Source organism: Oncorhynchus clarkii, chromosome 14 (assembly GCF_045791955.1).
Source record: "Oncorhynchus clarkii lewisi isolate Uvic-CL-2024 chromosome 14, UVic_Ocla_1.0, whole genome shotgun sequence".
In the NCBI taxonomy this organism is placed as follows: Eukaryota; Metazoa; Chordata; class Actinopteri; order Salmoniformes; family Salmonidae; genus Oncorhynchus; species Oncorhynchus clarkii.
Window position 1 is genome coordinate 41,320,923 of NC_092160.1, and position 24,082 is coordinate 41,345,004.

General features: G+C 44.2%; 1 protein-coding gene across 1 annotated transcript in view; it reads right to left on the reverse strand.

Moving 5' to 3' along the window:
• LOC139366609 (endothelin receptor type B-like) overlaps positions 1-24,082 on the reverse strand; it is a 44,058-nt gene that overhangs the window by 4,842 nt on the left and 15,134 nt on the right. The window contains exons 3-5 of the mRNA XM_071104295.1: positions 17,575-17,687; positions 17,273-17,477; positions 16,710-16,859 (exon numbers count right to left, since the gene is read on the reverse strand). Of these exons, the coding sequence (XP_070960396.1) occupies positions 16,710-16,859; positions 17,273-17,477; positions 17,575-17,687 (468 nt within the window). The remainder of the gene's footprint in view (positions 1-16,709; positions 16,860-17,272; positions 17,478-17,574; positions 17,688-24,082) is intronic.

The window sequence follows — 24,082 nt, forward strand, 5'->3', positions numbered from 1 at the left end:
AGGGGAAACTACAGGAAAGTAACAACTAAAGATAGGGGAAACTGTAGGAAAGTAACAACTAAAGATAGGGGAAACTACAGGAAAGTAACAACTAAAGATAGGGGAAACTACAGGAAAGTAACAACTAAAGATAGGGGAAACTACAGGAAAGTAACAACTAAAGATAGGGGAAACTACAGGAAAGTAACAACTAAAGATAGGGGAAACTACAGGAAAGTAACAACTAAAGATAGGGGAAACTGTAGGAAAGTAACAACTAAAGATAGGGGAAACTACAGGAAAGTAACAACTAAAGATAGGGGAAACTGTAGGAAAGTAACAACTAAAGATAGGGGAAACTACAGGAAAGTAACAACTAAAGATAGAGGAAACTGTAGGAAAGTAACAACTAAAGATAGGGGAAACTACAGGAAAGTAACAACTAAAGATAGGGGAAACTGTAGGAAAGTAACAACTAAAGATAGGGGAAACTACAGGAAAGTAACAACTAAAGATAGGGGAAACTACAGGAAAGTAACAACTAAAGATAGGGGAAACTACAGGAAAGTAACAACTAAAGATAGGGGAAACTGTAGGAAAGTAACAACTAAAGATAGGGGAAACTACAGGAAAGTAACAACTAAAGATAGGGGAAACTACAGGAAAGTAACAACTAAAGATAGGGGAAACTACAGGAAAGTAACAACTAAAGATAGGGGAAACTACAGGAAACTGTTTTATTTAATCACGTTATTATTAAAAAATAAATCATTTTGCTTCCATTTACAATTCATTAGTTCCCACATTTGCAAATGATTTCCTTGCAATATTTTGCTTTCAATATTATTATTTTTGTTTGCAATACTCAGAATTTTGTTCTCGACTTCAGCAGTTTTGCTTTACAGTATGGTACAAACAGAAACTCCCTCACTAGAGAACTGCACCATATAATAACACTATTACTATATTAAAGGTGTTTAAAGCGGCAACCTTTAATTGAAGCATTAACAGTGTTTACTCTGCCACTGTTTCAGTAAAAAGCTGAAGGGTGGGGCTGGGGAAGTGCAACCACTCTCAAATTCAAAGACACAGGTATGGATGCAAGGACTGACCATGATATCAACAGTAAAGGTTTAACAATATGTTGAGGCTATGCAGTGTTTGTTTACATTGACCTTTTTACAAACATTGGAGTAAAACAAGCTAATATTTTGAGTTCTGATGGGGTACGACATTTGAGCTAAACCCATGAGGCATTTATAAGTTATATTATTCAAGAATCAATAGGTACATATAAATAATTTATCATTCCAAAAAATGGATGTAGCTAATAAGGATTGCCCCTCAGGCAGTGACCTTCATACAGCAGAACTATGTTGCCAATTGAACGTGATGCATTAACCTGCCCACCCAAAAAATGACTCTGTCCACTGTTCCACAAATGTCGCGTAAATCACTGCTACACTGCTACACTGCTACACTTCTACCCTGCTACCCTGCTACCCTGCTACACTGCTACCCTGCTACACTGCTACCCTGCTACCCTGCTACACTGCTACCCTGCTACATTGCTACCCTGCTACACTGCTACACTGCTACCCTGCTACCCTGCTACACTGCTACCCTGCTACACTGCTACCCTGCTGCACTGCTACCCTGCTACACTGCTACCCTGCTACACTGCTACACTGCTACCCTGCTACACTTCTACCCTGCTACACTTCTACCCTGCTACCCTGCTACACTGCTACCCTGCTACTCTGCTACAATGCTACCCTGCTACCCTGCTACACTGCTACACTGCTACCCTGCTACACTGCTGCACTGCTACCCTGCTACCCTGCTACACTGCTACACTGTTACCCTGCTACCCTGCTACACTGCTACACTGCTACACTGCTACCCTTCTACCCTGCTACACTGCTACACTGCTACCCTGCTACACTGCTACCCTGCTACCCTGCTACACTGCTACACTGCTACCCTGCTACCCTGCTACACTGCTACACTGCTACCCTGCTACACTGCTACCCTGCTACACCTCTACCCTGCTACACTGCTACCCTGCTACACTGCTACCCTGCTACCCTGCTACACTGCTACCCTGCTACATTTCTACCCTGCTACACTGCTACACTGCTACCCTGCTACACTGCTACACTGCTACCCTGCTACACTGCTACCCTGCTACACTTATACCCTGCTACCCTGCTAGACTGCTACCCTGCTACTCTGCTACAATGCTACCCTGCTACCCTGCTACACTGCTACATTGCTACCCTGCTACACTGCTGCACTGCTACCCTTCTACCCTGCTACACTGCTACACTGTTACCCTGCTACTCTGCTACCCTGCTACACTGCTACACTGCTACCCTTCTACCCTGCTACACTGCTACACTGCTACCCTGCTACACTGCTACCCTGCTACCCTGCTACACTGCTACACTGCTACCCTGCTACCCTGCTACACTGCTACACTGCTACCCTGCTACACTGCTACCCTGCTACACTGCTACCCTGCTACTCTGCTACAATGCTACCCTGCTACACTGCTACACTGCTACCCTGCTACACTGCTACTGCAACATTTTAACATCTTTTCACGTGAGGAAAATAACATTATTTCAACCACACGTGAATCTTCAATTCAACACGTGAATCTTCAATTCAACACGTGAATCTTCAATTCCACACGTGAAACTGTGAATGTTTTTTGTAAGAGAATACACACTGAAGTAGCAGCACAACTGATATTCGATCTGTCATATAACAGAGAGTTTTTCTGGTGAAAATAAATTCACCAGCAGAGACATGATCACCCCAGAGAACACTGCTACTCCTGCTGCTCTCTCTTCATCTGACTATGTTTCTCTCATAGTCCGAGAGCATCTGGTCATCACGGTGGTGGCACATGGCTACTCATTTCTCCTAACTGGAGATGTTCTCTTTTCTCACCTGCCCGTCTCCTCATTTGAATTCCATGATGTCACTGTCTCCTGTCCACTCAAGCTTAACATGGTTGTCATCTATCGCCCACCAGGTGCCCTTGGAGAGTCCCTCAATGAGCTTGACACCTTGGAGAGTTCCTCAATGAGCTTAACACCTTGGAGAGTCCCTCAATGAGCTTGACACCTTGGAGAGTTCCTCAATGAGCTTGACACCTTGGAGAGTTCCTCAATGAGCTTGACACCTTGGAGAGTTCCTCAATGAGCTTGACACCTTGGAGAGTTCCTCAATGAGCTAGACACCTTGGAGAGTTCCTCAATGAGCTTGACACCTTGGAGAGTTCCTCAATGAGCTTGACACCTTGGAGAGTTCCTCAATCAGCTTGACACCTTGGAGAGTTCCTCAATGAGCTTGACACCTTGGAGAGTTCCTCAATGAGCTTGACACCTTGATAAGCTTATTTCCTGATGATGGCTCACCACTCTTCGTACTTGGCAACTTCAAACTCCCAACGTCTGCCATCAATTCATTTCTTTCCAACTCTTTCCCATCCTTGCCTCTTTTGACCTTTGGTCTCTGATCACTACTTTGTTTCCTTTTCAATCTCCCTTTCCTCCAACCCTAACCACTCAGCCCCTACCCAGATGGTCATTGTCCATCATAATCTTTGCTCTCTCTCTCCCACTTTCTCCTCTTCTATCTTATCAACTCTCCCTTCTGTTAAATCCTTCTCCCTTCTGTCTCCTGATTCTGTCTCTTCGACCCTACGCTCCTCCCTTTCCACATCCTATGACACACACTGTCCCCTTTCCTCCCGGCCGGCTCGGCCCTCCCCTCCTGTTCCGTGGCTGAGTGACTCCTAACAAGTTTACAGAACAGGGCTGCAGGCAGCTGAATGACTCATTACGAGCTTACAGAACAGGGCTGCAGGCAGCTGAATGACTCATTAGGAGTTTACAGAACAGGGCTGCAGGCAGCTGAGTGACTCAGCTTACAGAACAGGGCTGCAGGCTCATTAGGAGCCTGCTGAGTGACTCAGCTTACAGAACAGGGCTGCAGATTCATTACGAGCTTACAGAACAGGGCTGCAGGCAGCTGAATGACTCATTACGAGCTTACAGAACAGGGCTGCAGGCAGCTGAGTGACTCATAGTGAGCTTACAGAACAGGGCTGGAGGCAGCTGAATGACTCATTACGAGCTTACAGAACAGGGCTGCAGGCAGCTGAATGACTCATTCGGAGCTTACAGAACAGGGCTGCAGGCAGCTGAGTGAAAATGGAGGAAAAGTAAATAATTAATTTACTCCCTCTTCTCTACCTTCTGTTCCTCTGTATCTGCTGCTAAAGCCACTTTCTAACACTCTAAATGTCAAGCTTCTGCCTCTAATTCTAATAAATTATTTTCCACCTTCCCCTCCCTTCTCAATCCTCCACCCCCTCCTCCTATCTCTTTGCGGACGACTTTGTCAAACGCTTTGAAAAGAAGGTTGACGACATCCGCTCCTCATTCACTCATCCTATTGAGTCCACTGGTCCCACTGGTCCCCCTGCTATACTCAGCCTTGTCTCAGGATGGTAAGTTGGTGGTTGAAGATATCCCTTTAGTGGTGTGGGGGCTGTGCTTTGGCAAAGTGGGTGGGGTTATATCCTTCCTGTTTGGCCCTGTCCGGGGGTGTCCTTGGATGGGGCCACAGTGTCTCCTGACCCCTCCTGTCTCAGCCTCCAGTATTTATGCTGCAGTAGTTTATGTGTCGGGGGGCTAGGGTCAGTTTGTTATATCTGGAGTACTTCTCCTGTCCTATTCGGTGTCCTGTGTGAATCTAAGTGTGCGTTCTCTAATTCTCTCCTTCTCTCTTTCTTTCTCTCTCTCGGAGGACCTGAGCCCTAGGACCATGCCCCAGGACGACCTGACATGATGACTCCTTGCTGTCCCCAGTCCACCTGGCCGTGCTGCTGCTCCAGTTTCAACTGTTCTGCCTAATTATTATTCGACCATGCTGGTCATTTATGAACATTTGAACATATTGGCCATGTTCTGTTATAATCTCCACCCGGCACAGCCAGAAGAGGACTAGCCACCCCACATAGCCTGGTTCCTCTCCAGGTTTCTTCCTAGGTTTTGGCCCTTCTAGGGAGTTTTTCCTAGCCACCGTGCTTCTACACCTGCATTGCTTGCTGTTTGCGGTTTTAGGCTGGGTTTCTGGACAGCACTTTGAGATATCAGCTGATGTATGAAGGGCTATATAAATAAATTTGATTTGATTTGATTTGATTTGACAAAGAACTACCCTACGCCTTGACCTCTTTCTCTCCTCTCTCTCCTGATGAAAATCTGTGACTAGTGAGGTCTGGCCACCTGACAACCTGCCCACTTGACCCCATCCCCTCCTCCCTTCTCCAGACCATCTCTGGAGACTTCTCCCATTCCTCACTTCCCTCATCAACTCATCCCTGACCACTGGCTGCATCCCCTCTGACTTCAAAATGGCAGAGTCGCTCCCCTCCTCAAGAAACCAACACTCGACTCATCAGACGTCAAAAACTATAGACCTGTATCCCTTCTTTCTTTTCTTTCCAAAACACTTGGCATGCTGTCTCTAACCAACTCTCTCGCTATCTCTCTCAGAACAATATTCTAGATCCTAACCAGTCACGCTTCAAGACGGGTCACTCAACCCAGACTGCTCTCCTCTATGTCACGGAGGCTCTCCACACTTCCAAGCTGACTCTCTCTCGGTTCTCATCCTCCTAGATCTATCCGCTGCCTTCGACACGTGAACCATCAGGTCCTCCTCTCCATCTTCTCAGGGCTGGGCGTCTCAGGCTCTGCCTCCTATCCATCCTCTCAGGACTGTGTGTCTCAGGCTCTGCACATTCTTGGATTGCATCCTACCCAGGAGGCCACTCCAGGTGGACTTCAGTGCGGCTTTGACATTATCGATCATAGTCTGCTGCTGGAAAAATGTATGTGTTATGGCTTTACACCCCATGCTATATTGTGGATAAAAATAGGGTGTTCTTTATGGAAGACTCTCCAACATAATCCAGGTAGAATCAGGAATTCCCCAGGGCAGCTGTCTAGGCCCATTACTGGTAGAATCAGGAATTCCCCAGGGCAGCTGTCTAGGCCCATTACTGTAGAATCAGGAATTCCCCAGGGCAGCTGTCTAGGTCCATTTATTTTCCCAATCTTTACTAATGACATGTCATTGGCTTTGAGTAAAGCCAGTATGTCTATGTATAAGGATGACTCCCCACTATACACGGCAGCTACTACAGCGACTGAAATGACTGCAACACTTAACTTCTCTAGGGTAAGGGGCAGCATTTGGAATTTTGGATGAAAAGCATGCCCAAATTAAACTGCCTTCTACTCAGGTCCAGAATATAGGATATGCATATAATTAGTATAAAACACTCTAAAGTTTCCAAAACTGTTAAAATAATGTCTGTGAGTATAACATAACTGATTTGGCAGGATTTGGCAGGAGAAAAATCCATTCAGGAAGTAGGATTAGATTTTTGTTGTAGTTTTCTATTCAATGCCATTACAGTATCCATTGACTTAGGACTCAAATTTCAGTTTCTATGCGTTCCACTAGATGTCAACAGTCTTTAGAAATAGTTTCAGGCTTGTATTCTGAAAAATGAGGGAGTAAGACCAGTCTGAATGAGTGGACCCTACCGTGTCACAGAGCTTTTTCATGCGCGCGACCGATAGAGTGCCTTTCTTGTTTACCTTTTATATTGACAACGTTATTGTCCGGTTGAAATATTATCGATTATTTAGGCTAAAAACAACCTGAGGATTGAACATAAACATCGTTTGACATGTTTATATGAACTTTACGGATACAATTTGGATTTTTTGTCTGCCTGTTGTGACTGCGTTTGAGCCTGTGGATAACTGGAGAAAACGTGTGAACAAAACGGAGGTTTTTGGATATAAAGAGAGACTTTATCGAACAAAAGGAACCTTTATTGAATAAATGAATGTCTTCAGAGTGCAAACATATGAAGACCATCAAAGGTAAGTGATTAATTTTATCTCTATTTCTGACTTGTGTAACTCTTCTACTTGGCTGGTTACTGTTTGTAATGATTTGTCTGCTGGGATATGTTCTCAAATAATTGTAAGGTATGCATTCACCGTAAAGCATTTTTTAAATCTGAGACCGTGGTTGGATTCACAAGAAGTTAATCTTTAAACATATGTAAAATAGTTGTATCTTTTCTGAATTTTTATAATGAGTATTTCTGTATTTGAATTTGGCACTCTGCCATCTCACTGGATGTTGGCCAGGTGGGACGCAATCCCTACCCTAGAGAGGTTAACAAATAGTTTTTTAGTTTCAAAGTGGGTGGCAAGGAATAAGTTAGTCCTAAATATTTCTAAAACTAAAAGCATTGTATTTGTGACAAATCATTCACTAAAAACCTAAACCTCAACTAAATCTTGTAATAAATAATGTGGAAATTGAGCAAGTTGAGGTGACTAAACTGCTCGGAGTAACCCTGGATTGTAAACTGTCATGGTAAAAAGCATATTGATACAACAGTAGCTAAGAGAAGTCTGTCCATAATAAAGCGCTACTCTACCTTTTTAACAGCACCATCAACAAGGAAGGTCCTATAGGCCCTAGTTTTGTCGCACCTGGACTACTGTTCAGTCGTGTGGTCCGGTGCCACAAAAAGGGATTTAACCTCTTGGATCTCTAGGGGCGCTATTTCATTTTTGGATAAAAAACGTTCCCGTTTTAAGCGCAATATTTTGTCACGAAAAGATGCTCGACTATGCATATTATTGGCCGTTTTGGAAAGAAAACACTCTGAAGTTTCAGAATCTGCAAAGATATTGTCTGTAAGTGCCCCAGAACTCATTCTACAGGCGAAACCAAGATGATACGTCAACCAGGAAATGAGCAGAATCTCTGAAGCTCTGTTTTCCATTGTCTCCTTATATGGCTGTGATTGCGCAAGGAATGAGCCTACACTTTCTGTCGTTTCCCCAAGGCGTTTGCAGCATTGTGACGTATTTGTAGGCATATCATTGGAAGATTGACCATAAGATACTACATTTTCCAAGTGTCCGCCTGGTGTCCCTGCGTCGAAATTGGAGCGTAAAGCCAGGTGCAATTATTTTTCCATTTGAGAGCAAGGAGAAACCAGGCTTCCACGAAGGATATATCATCGAAGAGATATGTGGAAAAACACCTTGAGGATTGATTCTAAACCACGTTTGCCATGTTTCAGTCAATATTATGGAGTTAATTTGGAAAAAAGTTTGCGTTTTGAGGGCTGAATTTTCGTTTATTTTTTATTTTATTTTATTTTTTTTGGTAGCCAAATGTGATGTACAAAACGGAGCTATTTCTAATACACAAAGAATCTTTTTGGAAAAACTAAGCATCTGCTATCTAACTGAGAGTCTCCTCATTGAAAACATCAGAAGTTCTTCAAAGGTAAGTTATTTTATTTGAAGGCTTTACTTGTTTTTGTGATAGTTGCCTGCTAAATGCTAACGCTAATGCTAACGCTAAATGCTACGCTAGCTAGCTACTGTTACACAAATGATTGTTTTCCTATGGTTGAAAAGCATATTTTGAAAATCTGAGATGACAGTGTTGTTAACAAAAGGCTAAGCTTGAGAGATAGCATATTTATTTCATTTCATTTGCGATTTTCATGAATAGTTAACGTTGCGTTATGGTAATGAGCTTAGGTCTATAAATAGAATCCCGGATCCGGGTTTGGTCGTCGCAGCAGGTTAAGAAAATTGCAATTGGCCCAGAACAGGGCAGCACAGGTGGCCTTTGGATGTACACAGAGAGCTAATATTAATAATATGCATGTCAAGCTCTCGTGGGTCAAAGTGGAGGAGAGCTTGACTTCATCACTACTTGTATTTGTGAGAGGTATTGACATGTTGAATGCACCGAGCTGTCTGTTTGAACATGCATACACACACGGACATGGATTTTGTATTGTATATATGTGGTAGTGGTGGAGTAGGGGCCTGAGGGCACACAGTGTGTTGTGAATGTATTATATATATATTTTTAAATGTATAACTGCCTTAATTTTGCTGTACTCCAGGAAGAGTAGCTGCTTCCTTGGCAGAACTAATGGGGATCCATAATAAACCCCAGGAAGAGTAGCTGCTTCCTTGGCAGAACTAATGGGGATCCATAATAAACCTCAGGAAGAGTAGCTGCTGCCTTGGCAGAACTAATGGGGATCCATAATAAACCCCAGGAAGAGTAGCTGCTTCCTTGGCAGAACTAATGGGGATCCATAATAAACCTCAGGAAGAGTAGCTGCTGCCTTGGCAGAACTAATGGGGATCCATAATACACCTCAGGAAGAGTAGCTGCTGCCTTGGCAGAACTAATGGGGATCCATAATAAACCCCAGGAAGAGTATCTGCTGCCTTGGCAGAACTAATGGGGATCCATAATAAACCTCAGGAAGAGTAGCTGCTGCCTTGGCAGAACTAATGGGGATCCATAATAAACCCCAGGAAGAGTAGCTGCTTCCTTGGCAGGAACTAATGGGGATCCATAATAAACCCCAGGAAGAGTAGCTGCTTCCTTGGCAGAACTAATGGGGATCCATAATAAATACAAATACACGGAGAGGATCTGCGTCTGTACCACGTACTCTCACTACTGGTGTCCCCCAGGATTCGGTTTTAGGCCCTCTTCTCTCCATACACCAAGTCACTTGGCTCTGTCATATCCTCACATGGTCTCTCCTATCATTGCCATGAGGATGACACTCAACTACTTTTCTCCTTCCCCCTTCTGACACCCAGGTGGCGACACGCATCTTTCCGTGCCTGGCAGATATCTCATCTTGGATTTCTGCCCACCACCTCAAGATCAACCTCAACAAGGTGGAGCTGCTCTTCCTCCCTGGGAAGGCATGCCGCTCTCATAGAATGCAAAGAACCTTGGCGTGACCCTGGACAACACCCTGTCGTTTTCTGATAACATCAAAGACCCGCTCCAAGATCTACAGCATCAATAGATGCTCACACAGGAAGCGGCGCAGGTCCTAATCCAGGCACAGGTCATCTCCTATATACAACTCGTTGTTGGCTGGGCTCCCCGCTTGTGCCCTGAAACCCCTGTAACTTGGGGAGCACGTGATGCCGCGGAGCTGAGCGTTGACAAACCAAGCTCTTCAAAGTTATCCTATTATTACCTAAATAACAACGTTGAAACAATATTCTAACGTCGGAAGATAAATTGTCAAGTATTTACTTTCCCAAAAAGCCATGGCCGAGACGCAAAAAGGATGACCAAAACGTTGTTGATTGCCAAGATAACGATAACGCTACAGCTAGCAAGATTAGCATTAGCCCTCATATCTCAGACAACAGTTCCAGACTGTTGCTCTCAGCAGCCTCTTCTGAGCCTGCCGACATGCTTGCTACTCTCCTCTGGGAAATTCAAGATGGTAACAAAGGTCTTTCTCTGAAAATTGACAAGAAATCGGCTAAACTCTGAACATTATTCCATTGACGACCTGAAATCCTCCCTGAATGATCTCCTTTTGAGAACGACTGAGGCTGAGTTGCGCATTAGCACAGTTGAATATACCGTCACTAGACATGACCAGGTTCTGATAGAGCTGCAGAAGGACAATGTCTATCTCAAAAACAAGGTAGACCAGATGGAGAACCAGAGCAGACGTAGCAATATCCCTGTGGTGGGATTGAACGAGAACAGCAAGGGCTGTGACCCGGTCCGTTTTTTCACTCAAAGGATCCATGATGTCCTAGGCATAATCAACTTAACCAAGCCGTTGGAAATCGAACGCGCCAACAGAACAGAAAGAAGACACACATCTTACATCCAGTGAACACAATAAACTAAAGAGGAATGGGTAGGACAAGTTTTTGCATCCTCTTTTAACTCCAAAGGAAGAGGAACTGCAATTTTGATAAGTAGACACATCCCCTTCTGCGTCAACAACACCATCTCTGAACCATCTCATATCCTTCCTGTTTGGCCCTGTCCGGGGGTGTCCACGGATGGGGCCACAGTGTCTCCTGACCCCTCCTGTCTCAGCCTCCAGTATTTATGCTGCAGTATTTTATGTGTCGGGGGGCTAGGGTCAGATTGTTATATCTGGAGTACTTCTCCTGTCCTATTCGGTGTCCTGTGTGAATTTAAGTGTGCTCTCTCTAATTCTCTCTTTCTCTCTTTCTTTCTCTCTCTCGGAGGACCTGAGCCCTAGGACCATGCCTCAGGACTACCTGACATGATGACTCCTTGCTCTCCCCAGTCCACCTGGCCGTGCTGCTGCTCCAATTTCAACTGTTCTGCCTTATTATTATTGGACCATGCTGGTCATTTATGAACATTTGAACATCTTGGCCGTGTTGTATTTTAGTATATATTATTTTTATACATTTTTTAGTTACTGTCACTTTGTCATATTGTTGTCCAATATCTTATCATTTTGGTTTTGAATGTTCTTAATTGGAAAATGCAAACCCCCCCCCGCAACTTAATCAGAACGTTGCAACCCGCCTGGTTTTCAATCTTTCCAAGTCACCCGCTCCTCTGCACACTCCACTCGCTTCCAGTTGAAACCCGTATCCACTACAAGATGGTGCTTCCCTACAGAGCAGCTGCCCCTCCCTACCTTCAGCTCCAACCCTACACCCCAACCCATCCACTACAAGGCCACTACAAGATGGTGCTTCCCTACAGAGCAGCTGCCCCTCCCTACCTTCAGCTCCAACCCTACACCCCAACCCATCCACTACAAGGCCACTACAAGATGGTGCTTCCCTATGGAGCAGCTGCCCCTCCCTACCTTCAGCTCCAACCCTACACCCCAACCCGAGCACTCCATTCTGCCACCTCTGGTCTCTTGGACCTCCCACACTTGAATTTAGGACAACACATATCACAAGACATAGAACACTTATAGACAACACATATCACAGGAGATAGAACACTTATAGACAACACAAATCACAGGAGATACAACACTTATAGACAACACATATCACAGGAGATACAACACTTATAGACAACACATTATCACAGGAGATACAACACTTATAAACAACACATATCCCAGGACATACAACACTTATAGACAACACATATCACAGGACATAGAACACTTATAGACAACACATATCACAGGACATAGAATACTTATAGACAACACATATCACAGGACATAGAACACTTATAGACAATACATATCACAGGAGATACAACACATACACAGGTTAATCCAGGCCCTGCAGTACCAAGCTCCACTCCCATTCCCCAGGCTATCATTTGTTGACTTCTGTAACCTTAAAAGCCTTGGTTTCATGCATGTTAACATTAGAAGCCTACTCCCTAAGTTTGTTTTATTCACGGCCCTAGCACACTCTGCCAACCCGGATGTCCTAGCCGTGTCTGAATCACGGCTCAGGAAGACTTGCCCAAGCCTCCCCATTTCTCCTTCACCCAAATCCATATAGCTGACGCTCTTAAAGAGTTGCAAAATCTGGACCCCTACAAATCAGCCGGGCTAGACAATCTGGACCCTCTCTTTTTAAAATTACCTGCCGAAAATGTTGCAACCCATATTACTAGCCTGTTCAACCTCTCTTTCGTATCACCTGAGATTCCCAAAGATTGGAAAGCTGCCGCGCTCATCCCCCTATTTAAAGAGAGACACTCTAGACCCAGACCTATATCTATCCTACCTTGCCTTTCTAAGGTCTTCGAAAGCCAAGTTAAAAAAACTGATTACCGACCATTTCGAATCCCACCATACCTTCTCCGCTGTGCAATCTGGTTTCAGAGCTGGTCATGGGTGTACCTGAGCCACGCTCAAGGTCCTAAACGACATCCTAACCACCATTGATAAGAGACATTATTGTGCAGCCGTATTCATCGACCTGGTCAAGGCTTTCAACTCTGTCAATCACCACATTCTTATTGGCAGACTCAACAGCCTTGGTTTCTCAAATGATTGCCTCACCTGGTTCACCAACTACTTCTCTGATAGAGTTCAGTGTGTCAAGTCGGAGTGCCTGTTGTCCGGACCTCTGGCAGTCTCTATGGGGGTGCCATAGGGTTCAATTCTCGGGCCTACTCTCTTCTCTGTATACATCAATGATGTTGCTCTTGCTGCTGGTGATCCAACTCTACGCATACGACACCATTCTGTATACTTGTGGCCCTTCTTTGGACACTGTGTTAACAAACCTCCAGGCGAGCTTCAATGCCATACAACTCTCCTTCCGTGGCCTCCAACTGCTCTAAAATGCAACTAAAACTAAATGCATGCTCTTCAACTGATCACTGCCCGCACCTGCCCGCCCGTCCAGAATCACTAATCTGGACGGTTCTGACTTAGAATACTTAGAATATGTGGACAACTACAAATATCTAGGTGTCTGGTTAGACTGTAAACTCTCCTTCCAGACTCACATTAAGCATCTCCAATCCTAAATTAAATCTAGAATCGACTTCCTATTTCGCAACAAAGCATCCTTCACTCATGCTGCCAAACATACCCTCGTAAAAATGACCATCCTACCGATCCTCGACTTTAGTGATGTCATTTAAAAAATAGCCTCCAAAACTCTACTCAACAAATTGGATGCAGTCTATCACAGCACCATCCGTTTTGTCACCAAAGCCCCATATATTACACACCACTGCAACCTGTACGTTCTCGTTGGCTGGCCGTTGCTTCATACTATTCGCCAAACCCACTGGCTCCAGGTCATTTACAAGTCTCTGATAGGTAAAGCCCCGCCTTATCTCAGCTCACTGGTCACCATAGAAGCACCCACCCGTATCACGCGCTCCAGCAGGTATATCTCATGGGTCACCCCCAAAGCCAACTGCTCCTTTGGCTGCCTTTCCTTCCAGTTCTCTGCTGCCAATGACTGGAACGAACTGCAAAAATCACTGAAGCTGGAGACTCTTATCTCCCTCTTTTAGCACCAGCTGTCAGAGCAGCTCACGGATCACTGCACCTGTACTTAGCCCATCTGTAAACAGCCCATCCAATCTACCTCATCCCCATACTGTATTTATTTATTTATCTTGCTCCTTTGCACCCCAGTATCTACACTTACACATTCATCTTCTACACATCTACCATTCCAGTGTTTAATTGCTATATTTTAATTACTTCGTCACCATGGCCTATTTACTGCCTTACCTCCCTTACCTCACCTCATTTGCTCACACTGTATATAGACTTTACTTTTTTCTACTGTGTTATTGACTGTATGTTTGTTTATTCCATGTGTAACCCTGTGTTGTTGTTTGTATCGAACTGCTTTGCTTTATCTTGGCCAGGTCGCAGTCGTAAATGAGAACTTGTTCTCAACCAGCCTACCTGGTTAAATAAAGGTGAAATAAAAAATAAAAAAAACGTATAGACAACCCATTTCACGGGACATACAACACTTATAGACGACAACAGATATCACGGGAGATAAAACACTTGACTTATGGACAATACATGCAACATTTATAGACAACACATATCACAGGAGATAAAACACTTGACTTATGGACAATACATACAGCCTCCACTCTTCCGGGAAGGGTTTCCACTAGATGTTGGAACATTGCTGCTATAACAGCCTCCACTCTTCTGGGAAGGCTTTCCACTAGATGTTGGAACATTGCTGCTATAACAGCCTCCACTCTTCTGGGAAGGCTTTCCACTAGATGTTGGAACATTGCTGCTATAACAGCCTCTACTCTTCTGGGAAGGCTTTCCACTAGATGTTGGAACATTGCTGCTATAACAGCCTCTACTCTTCTGGGAAGGCTTTACACTAGATGTTGGAACATTGCTGCTATAACAGCCTCCACTCTTCTGGGAAGGTTTTCCACTAGATGTTGGAACATTGTTGCTATAACAGCCTCCACTCTTCTGGGAAGGCTTTCCACTAGATGTTGGAACATTGCTGCTATAACAGCCTCCACTCTTCTGGGAAGACTTTCCACTAGATGTTGGAACATTGCTGCTATAACAGCCTCCACTCTTCTGGGAAGGGTTTCCACTAGATGTTGGAACATTGCTGCTATAACAGCCTCCACTCTTCTGGGAAGGCTTTCCACTAGATGTTGGAACATTGCTGCGGGTATTTGCTTCCATTCAGCCACGAGCATTAGTGAGGTCGGTCACTGATGTTGGGGGTGATTAGGCCTGGCTTGAAGTCGACGTTCCAATTCATCCCAAAGGTGTTCAATGAGGTTGAGGTCAGGGCTCTGTGCAGGCCAGTCAAGTTCTTCCACACTGAACTTGACAAACCATTTCTGTATGGACCTCACTTTGTGCACGGAGGCATTGTCATGCTGAAACAGGAAAGGGCCTTTGCTAAACTGTTGCCACAAAGTTGGAAGAATAGAATCCTCTAGAATGTCATTGTATGCTGTCGTGTTAAGATTTCCATTCACTGGAACTAAAGTGCCTAACATGAACCATGAAAAATAGCCCCAGACCATGCCTCCTCCACCAAACTGTACAGTTGGCACTATGCATAGGGGCAGGAAACCAGCAAACCCAGATTCGTCCTTCAGACTGCTAGACGGTGAAGCGTGATTCATCATTCCAGAGAATGCGATTCCACTGCTCCAGAGTCCAATGACGGGGAGCTCTACACCATTCCGGCCAACACTTTGCATTGCGCATGGTGATCTAAGGCTTGTGTGCGGCTGCTCGGCCATGGAAAACCATTTCATGAAGCTCCCGACTAACAGTTCTAGTGCTGACGTTGCTTCCAGAAGCAGTTTGGAACTCTGTAGTGATGCAACAAAGGACAGATGATTTTTACACTTCAGTAATCGGCCGCCCCGTTCTCTGAGCATGTGGCCCACCACTTCAAATCACATATTTAGCACATGTTATTGGTCCATACTCATATTTAGCACATGTTATTGGTCCATACTCATATTTAGCACATGTTATTGGTCCATACTCATATTTAGCAGATGTTATTGGTCCATACACATATTTAGCAGATGTTATTGCGGGTGCAGTGAAATGCTTGTGTTCCTAGCTCCAACAGTGCAGTAATATCTAATAATTCACAACAATACACACAAATCTAAATGTAGAACAATGGAATTAAGAAATATATAAATATTAGGGCGAGCAATGTGGGAGTGGCATTGACTACAGTAGAATAGAATACAGTATATGCATATGAGATAAGTGGCTGAGCTGTTGTTGATCCTAGAGGTTTCCACTTCACAATAACAACACTAACAGTTGACCGGGGCAGCTCTAGCAGGGCAGAAATTTGACAAACTGACTTGTTGGAAAAGTGGCTTCCTATGACGGTGCCATGTTGAAAGTCAACATTGTCAATGTTTGTCTATGGGATTACATGGATGTGTGCTCCATTTTATACATCAGTCATCAACGGCTATGGCTGAAATAGCCAAATCCACTCATTTGAAGGGGTGTCCACATACTTTTATATATGTTATCTGTTTGACAGGACATACTTCAAACTGACATATAGATGAATACTGTAGGGCTGGGGTTGTGTTTAATAGTCCATCTGTGTTAAGGAATCTGATGCTCGTTGGAATACAGACTGAAGGACAGGTTAAACACACAGACAGACAGAAACATGGGTTATATAGCCAAACAGGTTATACAGACGGACAGACAGACAGACAGACAGACAGACAGACAGACAGACAGACAGACAGACAGACAGACAGACAGACAGACAGACAGGTCAGACAGACAGACAAACAGACAGGTCGGACAGAGAGACCTGTTTCATGTGGTCGTTGAGAGCGATCCTCATGCCTTTCTTCCTGCTCAACATCTCCCAGGACATCAGGGTGTAGAAGACGCCGGTGCAGGCCAGAGGAAGACAGAAATAAAACCCTAGCAACCACCAGTCCTTCACATCCTGGTAGAACTGAGAACACACATATCATGGTTACAACACTGGCACAAGTCTGCTGCTTTCAGCAGTCATATATTGGGGTAATGTGATGGTAGAACAGAGGGTAATATATTTGGGTAATGTGATGGTAGTACAGAGTGATATATTGGGGTAATCCCATGGTAGAACAGAGTGATATATTGGGGTAATGTCATGGTAGAACAGAGTGATATATTGGGGTAATGTCATGGTAGAACAGAGGGTAATATATTTGGGTAATGTGATGGTAGTACAGAGTGATATATTGGGGTAATGTCATGGTAGAACAGAGGGTGGTATATTGGGGTAATGTCATGGTAGAACAGAGTGATTGATATATTGGGGTAATGTCAGGGTAAAACATATATATAGGGGGGGCAGTCAAGATACAATGTGTTTGTGTGTACCTTCATAAAAGCAGTTTTCTGTTGGGGGTGTAACAGACAGACTCGTAGCTTGCTGCCTCTGTAAGGCATCTCCATCATGTCAAAGGCCACAGCCTCAGGAACAGCCAGCAGGACAGCAACCAGCCATATGACTGTGACCTGCATAGCCTTCCACAGAGGGATCCCTATCCTCTTCACCCTACTCCACGATGTCACCGCATGGTACCTAGACACACACACACAGAGACATTTTCTCCACTTACTATCCATATGTGTGTGAATGTGCGGTCATCCGTTTGTGTGTGTGTGTGTTTGTTACTGACCTGTCGATGCTCAGGGCACACAGGCTGAGGACAGTGATTCCTACTGAAGCCTTCTGGATAAATGGCATCAACTTGCATACATGAACACCAAACGGCCAGTCCTCTGCTATCAGCTAGAGAGGAGAGAAGAGCAAGAGAGAGAGGAGAGGAGAGAGAGAAGGAGAAGGAGGGGAGGAGAGGAAATGGAGAGAAAAGGAGCAGAGAGCATGTGAGAGAAGAGGAGGTGAAAGAGAGGAGGAAAGAAGTAGAAAGAGCAGAGGAGATGAGGAGAAAGAGGGGAAGAGATCAGTTAGCAGCTTATTTTTCACATTTTAATTCCCCTCTGTCTTTGTCTCTATATGAGGGTCAGTCCAGGACTCTGTCTCTGTCTCTATATATGAGGGTCAGTCCAGGACTCTGTATCTTTCTCTATATGAGGGTCAGTCCAGGACTCCGTCTCTATATGAGGGTCAGTCTAGGACTCCGTCTCTATATGAGGGTCAGTCCAGGACTCTGTCTCTGTCTCTATATGAGGGTCAGTCCAGGACTCTGTCTCTATATGAGGGTCAGTCCAGGACTCTGTCTCTGTCTCTATATGAGGGTCAGTCCAGGACTCTGTCTCTATATGAGGGTCAGTCCAGGACTCTGTCTCTGTCTCTATATGAGGGTCAGTCCAGGACTCCGTCTCTATATGAGGGTCAGTCCAGGACTCTGTCTCTGTCTCTATATGAGGGTCAGTCCAGGACTCTGTCTCTGTCTCTATATGAGGGTCAGTCCAGGACTCTGTCTCTGTCTCTATATATGAGGGTCAGTCCAGGACTCTGTCTCTATATGAGGGTCAGTCTAGGACTCTGTATCTGTCTCTATATGAGGGTCAGTCCAGGACTCCGTCTCTATATGAGGGTCAGTCTAGGACTCCGTCTCTATATGAGGGTCAGTCCAGGACTCTGTCTCTGTCTCTATATGAGGGTCAGTCCAGGACTCTGTCTCTATATGAGGGTCAGTCCAGGACTCTGTCTCTATATGAGGGTCAGTCCAGGACTCTGTCTCTGTCTCTATATGAGGGTCAGTCCAGGACTCCGTCTCTATATGAGGGTCAGTCCAGGACTCTGTCTCTGTCTCTATATGAGGGTCAGTCCAGGACTCTGTCTCTGTCTCTATATGAGGGTCAGTCCAGGACTCTGTCTCTGTCTCTATATGAGGGTCAGCCCAAGTCTCCTCTCTCATTCCTCTCCTGTTATGACAGGGGATCTAGCCAACATCATCATATCTCTGTTATTCAGAGGATCCTCCCTGTCCTCCAGTCATCTGTCAAGGGAACTGGGACTGCAGTCAGCTGTTATTAAGACGTGGCTCTAACAGGACTGATGAACTCTGACAGGTCATTAGTGTAATATAGATGCCCTGGTTTTGACTCCATTTACAGTCCACTGTGTGTTAGAGCATCTTTATGAACGTGTCCCTAAAGGCATTAGAGTGTTGTTATCAATGGTTTACGGTGTTGACTCTGAACCTTTCCTCGCACTACACAATCCTCCATGGAGATGATTACAGTCACTCCTCGTATTTCTCTCTATGAATCTGAGGTTAGCAGGGACAGAGACTGACAGAGGGAGGAATCTGAGGTTTACAGGCACAGAGACTGACAGAGGGAGGAATCTGAGGTTTACAGGCACAGAGACTGACAGAGGGAGGAATCTGAGGTTTACAGGCACAGAGACTGACAGATGGAGGAATCTGAGGTTTACAGGCACAGAGACTGACAGAGGAAGGAATCTGAGGTTTACAGGCACAGAGACTGACAGAGGGAGGAATCTGAGGTTTACAGGCACAGAGACTGACAACTGTAACTGTTGACTACTGTAACTGTTGATTACTGTAACTGTTGACTACAGTAACTGTTGTTGACTAATATAACTATTGACTAGTGTAACTGTTGTTAACTAATATAACTGTTAACTACTGTAACTGTTGTTGACTAATATAACTTGACTACTGTAACTGTTGACTACTGTAACTGTTGACTACTGTAACTGTTGACTACTGTAACTGTTGACTAATATAACTTGACTACTGTAACTGTTGACTACTGTAACTGTTGATTACTGTAACTGTTGACTACAGTAACTGTTGTTGACTAATATAACTGTTAACTACTGTAACTGTTGTTGACTAATATAACTTGACTACTGTAACTGTTGACTACTGTAACTGTTGACTACTGTAACTGTTGACTAATATAACTTGACTACTGTAACTGTTGACTACTGTAACTGTTGACTAATATAACTGTTGTTGACTAATAACTGTTGACTACTGTAACTGTTGACTACTGTAACTGTTGACTATTGTAACTGTTGTTGACTAATAACTGTTGACTACTGTAACTGTTGTTGACTACTGTAACTGTTGACTACTGTATCTGTTGACTAATATAACTTGACTACTGTAACTGTTGACTAATAACTGTTGACTACTGTAACTGTTGACTAATAACTGTTGACTACTGTAATTGTTTACTATTATAACTGTTGACTACTGTAACTGTTGACTACTGTAACTGTTGACTACTGTATCTGTTGACTAATATAACTTGACTACTGTAACTGTTGACTAATAACTGTTGACTACTGTAACTGTTGACTAATAACTGTTGACTACTGTAATTGTTTACTATTATAACTGTTGACTACTGTAACTGTTGACTAATAACTGTTGACTACTGTAATTGTTTACTATTATAACTGTTGACTAATATAACTGTTGACTACTGTAACTGTTGACTACTGTAACTGTTGACTATTGTAACTGTTGTTGACTAATAACTGTTGACTACTGTAACTGTTGTTGACTACTGTAACTGTTGAGTACTGTATCTGTTGACTAATATAACTTGACTACTGTAACTGTTGACTAATAACTGTTGACTACTGTAACTGTTGACTAATAACTGTTGACTACTGTAACTGTTGACTACTGTAACTGTTGACTACTGTAATTGTTTACTATTATAACTGTTGACTACTGCAACTGTTGACAACTGTAACTGTTGACTACTGTAACTGTTGACTAATATAACTTGACTACTGTAACTGTTGTTGACTACTGTAACTGTTGACTACTGTATCTGTTGACTAATATAACTGTTGACTACTTTAACTGTTGTTGACTAATAACTGTTGACTACTGTAACTGTTGTTGACTACTGTAACTGTTGACTACTGTATCTGTTGACTAATATAACTTGACTACTGTAACTGTTGACTAATAACTGTTGACTACTGTAATTGTTTACTATTATAACTGTTGACTACTGTAACTGTTGACTACTTTAACTGTTGTTGACTAATATAACTGTTGACTACTGTAACTGTTGACTACTGTAACTGTTGACTATTGTAACTGTTGTTGACTAATAACTGTTGACTACTGTAACTGTTGTTGACTACTGTAACTGTTGACTACTGTATCTGTTGACTAATATAACTTGACTACTGTAACTGTTGACTAATAACTGTTGACTACTGTAATTGTTTACTATTATAACTGTTGACTACTGCAACTGTTGACAACTGTAACTGTTGACTACTGTAACTGTTGACTACTGTAACTGTTAACTGCTAACTACTGTAACTGTTGACTACATTAACTGTTTTTGACTACTGCAACTGTTGACTACTGTAACTGTTGACTACAATAGCTGTTGTTGACTACTGTAACTGTTGACTATTGCAACTGTTGACTACTGTAACTGTTGACTACAGTAACTGTTGACTACTGTAACTGTTGACTACAGCAACTGTTGTTGACTTATAACTGTTGTTGACCACTGTAACTGTTGACTATTGCAACTGTTGACTACTGTAACTGTTGACTACAGTAACTGTTGACTACTGTAACTGTTGACTACAGCAACTGTTGTTGACTTATAACTGTTGTTGACCACTGTAACTGTTGACTACAATAACTGTTGTTGACTACTATAGCTGTTGTTGACCACTGTAACTGTTGACTACTGTAACTGTTGACTACAATAACTGTTGTTGACTACTATAACTGTTGTTGACTACTGTAACTGTTGACTACAATAACTGTTGTTGACTACTATAACTGTTGTTGACCACTGTAACTGCTGACTACTGTAACTGTTGACTACTATAACTGTTGTTGACTACTGTAACTGTTGACTACTGTAACTGTTGACTACAGTAACTGTTGACTACTGTAACTGTTGACTACAGCAACTGTTGTTGACTTATAACTGTTGTTGACCACTGTAACTGTTGACTACAATAACTGTTGTTGACTACTATAGCTGTTGTTGACCACTGTAACTGTTGACTACTGTAACTGTTGACTACAATAACTGCTGTTGACTACTATAACTGTTGTTGACCACTGTAACTGTTGACCACTGTAACTGTTGACTACTGTAACTGTTGTTGACTACTATAACTGTTGTTGACTACTATAACTGTTGACTACTGTAACTGTTGACTACAATAACTGTTGTTGACTACTATAGCTGTTGTTGACCACTGTAACTGTTGACTACTGTAACTGTTGACTACAATAACTGTTGTTGACTACTATAACTGTTGTTGACCACTGTAACTGTTGACTACAATAACTGTTGTTGACTACTATAACTGTTGACTACTGCAACGGTTGACTACTGTAACTGTTGACTACAGTAACTGTTGACTACTGTAACTGTTGACTACAATAACTGTTGTTGACGACTGTAACTGTTGACTACTGCAACTGTTGACGACAATAACTGTTGTTGACTACTATAACTGTTGTTGACTACTATAGCTGTTGTTAACCACTGTAACTGTTGACTACTGTTACTGTTGACTACAATAACTGTTGTTGACTACTATAACTGTTGTTGACTACTGTAACTGTTGACTACAATAACTGTTGTTTACTACTATAACTGTTGTTGACTACTGTAACTGTTGACTACTGCAACGGTTGACTACAGTAACTGTTGACTACTGTAACTGTTGACTATGACTATTCTAGGTGTTTTTGTAAGTCTATGGTTGCCTAGATTGGTTCTCAATTAGAGGCAGCTGTCTATCGTTGTCTCTGATTGGGAACCATATTCAGGCAGCCATATTCTTTGGGTATTTTGTGGGTGATTGTTCCTGTTACCAGTGTTCCTTTGTTCACGTTACGGGACTGTTTCGTCTTCGTAGATTTTTTGTTGGTTTATTGTTTTGTTCGTTGTTTAAGTATCCCATTAAAATATGGATTATCGTCATGCTGCATTTTGGTCCTCCTCTCTTTCACCCAAAGACAATCGTTACAGAATCACCCACCACCAAAGGACCAAGCAGCGTGGTAACGGGCAGCAGCAGGAGGAGCAGCGCAATCAGGACTATTGGATTTGGGAGGAGATACTGGATGGAGAAGAACCCTGGACGCAGCCGGGGGAATATTGCCGCCCCAAGGCAGAGCTGGAGGCAGCCAAAGCGGAGAGGCGGCGGTATGAAGAGGCAGCACGGCAGCACGGCTGGAAGCCCGAGAGGCAGCCCCAAAAATGTATTGGGGGGGCACACGGGGAGTGTGGCGAAGCCAGGTAGGAGACCTGCGCCAATTCCCCGTGCTTACCGTGGAGAGAGAGGGCGTCGTACTGGTCAGGCACCGTGTTATGCGGTGGAGCGCAGGGTGTCCACAGTACGCATGCTTAGCCCGGTGCGCTACATCCCAGCTCCCCGCATCTGCCGGGCTAGGGTGAGGATCCAGCCAGGGCAGATGGTGCCAGCCCTGCTCTTCAGATGGCCAGTGGGTCTCCTCGGGCCAGGATATTCTGCGCCGGCGTTGCGCACCGTGTCTCCCGTATGTCTGCACAGCCCAGTGCGTCCTGTGCCTGCGCCCCGCACGTGCCGGGCTAGAGTCACCATCCAGCCAGGACGGGTTGTGCAGGCCATTAGCTCGAGACCTCCAGTGCGTCTTCACGGTCCGGTCTATCCGGACCAGTCCGGATCCGCCAGAGTCTCCCACCAGTCGGGATCCGCCAGAGTCTCCCACCAGTCCGGATCCGCCCGAGTCTCCCACCAGTCCGGATCCGCCAGAGTCTCCCACCAGTCCGAATCCGCCAGAGTCTCCCTCCAGTCCGGATCCGCCAGAATCTCCCTCCAGTCCGGATCCGCCAGAGTCTCCCTCCAATCCAGAGGCGCCACTCACTCCAGACTCGACCATCAGTCCAGTGGCGTCCTCTAGTCCGTGGTCGGCGGTGAGGGTTCCCGCTCCAGAGACATTAAGTAAGGGTGAAGTGGAGCGGGGTCCACGTCCCGAGCCAGAACCGCCACCTCGGATTTATGCCCACCCAGACCCTCCCATATAGTGTTAGATGTGCGGCCGGGAGTCCGCACCTTTGGGGGGGTACTGTCACACCCTGACCTTAGTATTCTTTGTTTTCTTTGTTATTTTGGTTAGGTCAGGGTGTGACATGGGTGATGTATGTGTTTTTGACTTGTCTAGGGGTTTTGTATGTTTATGTGGGTGTTATCTATTC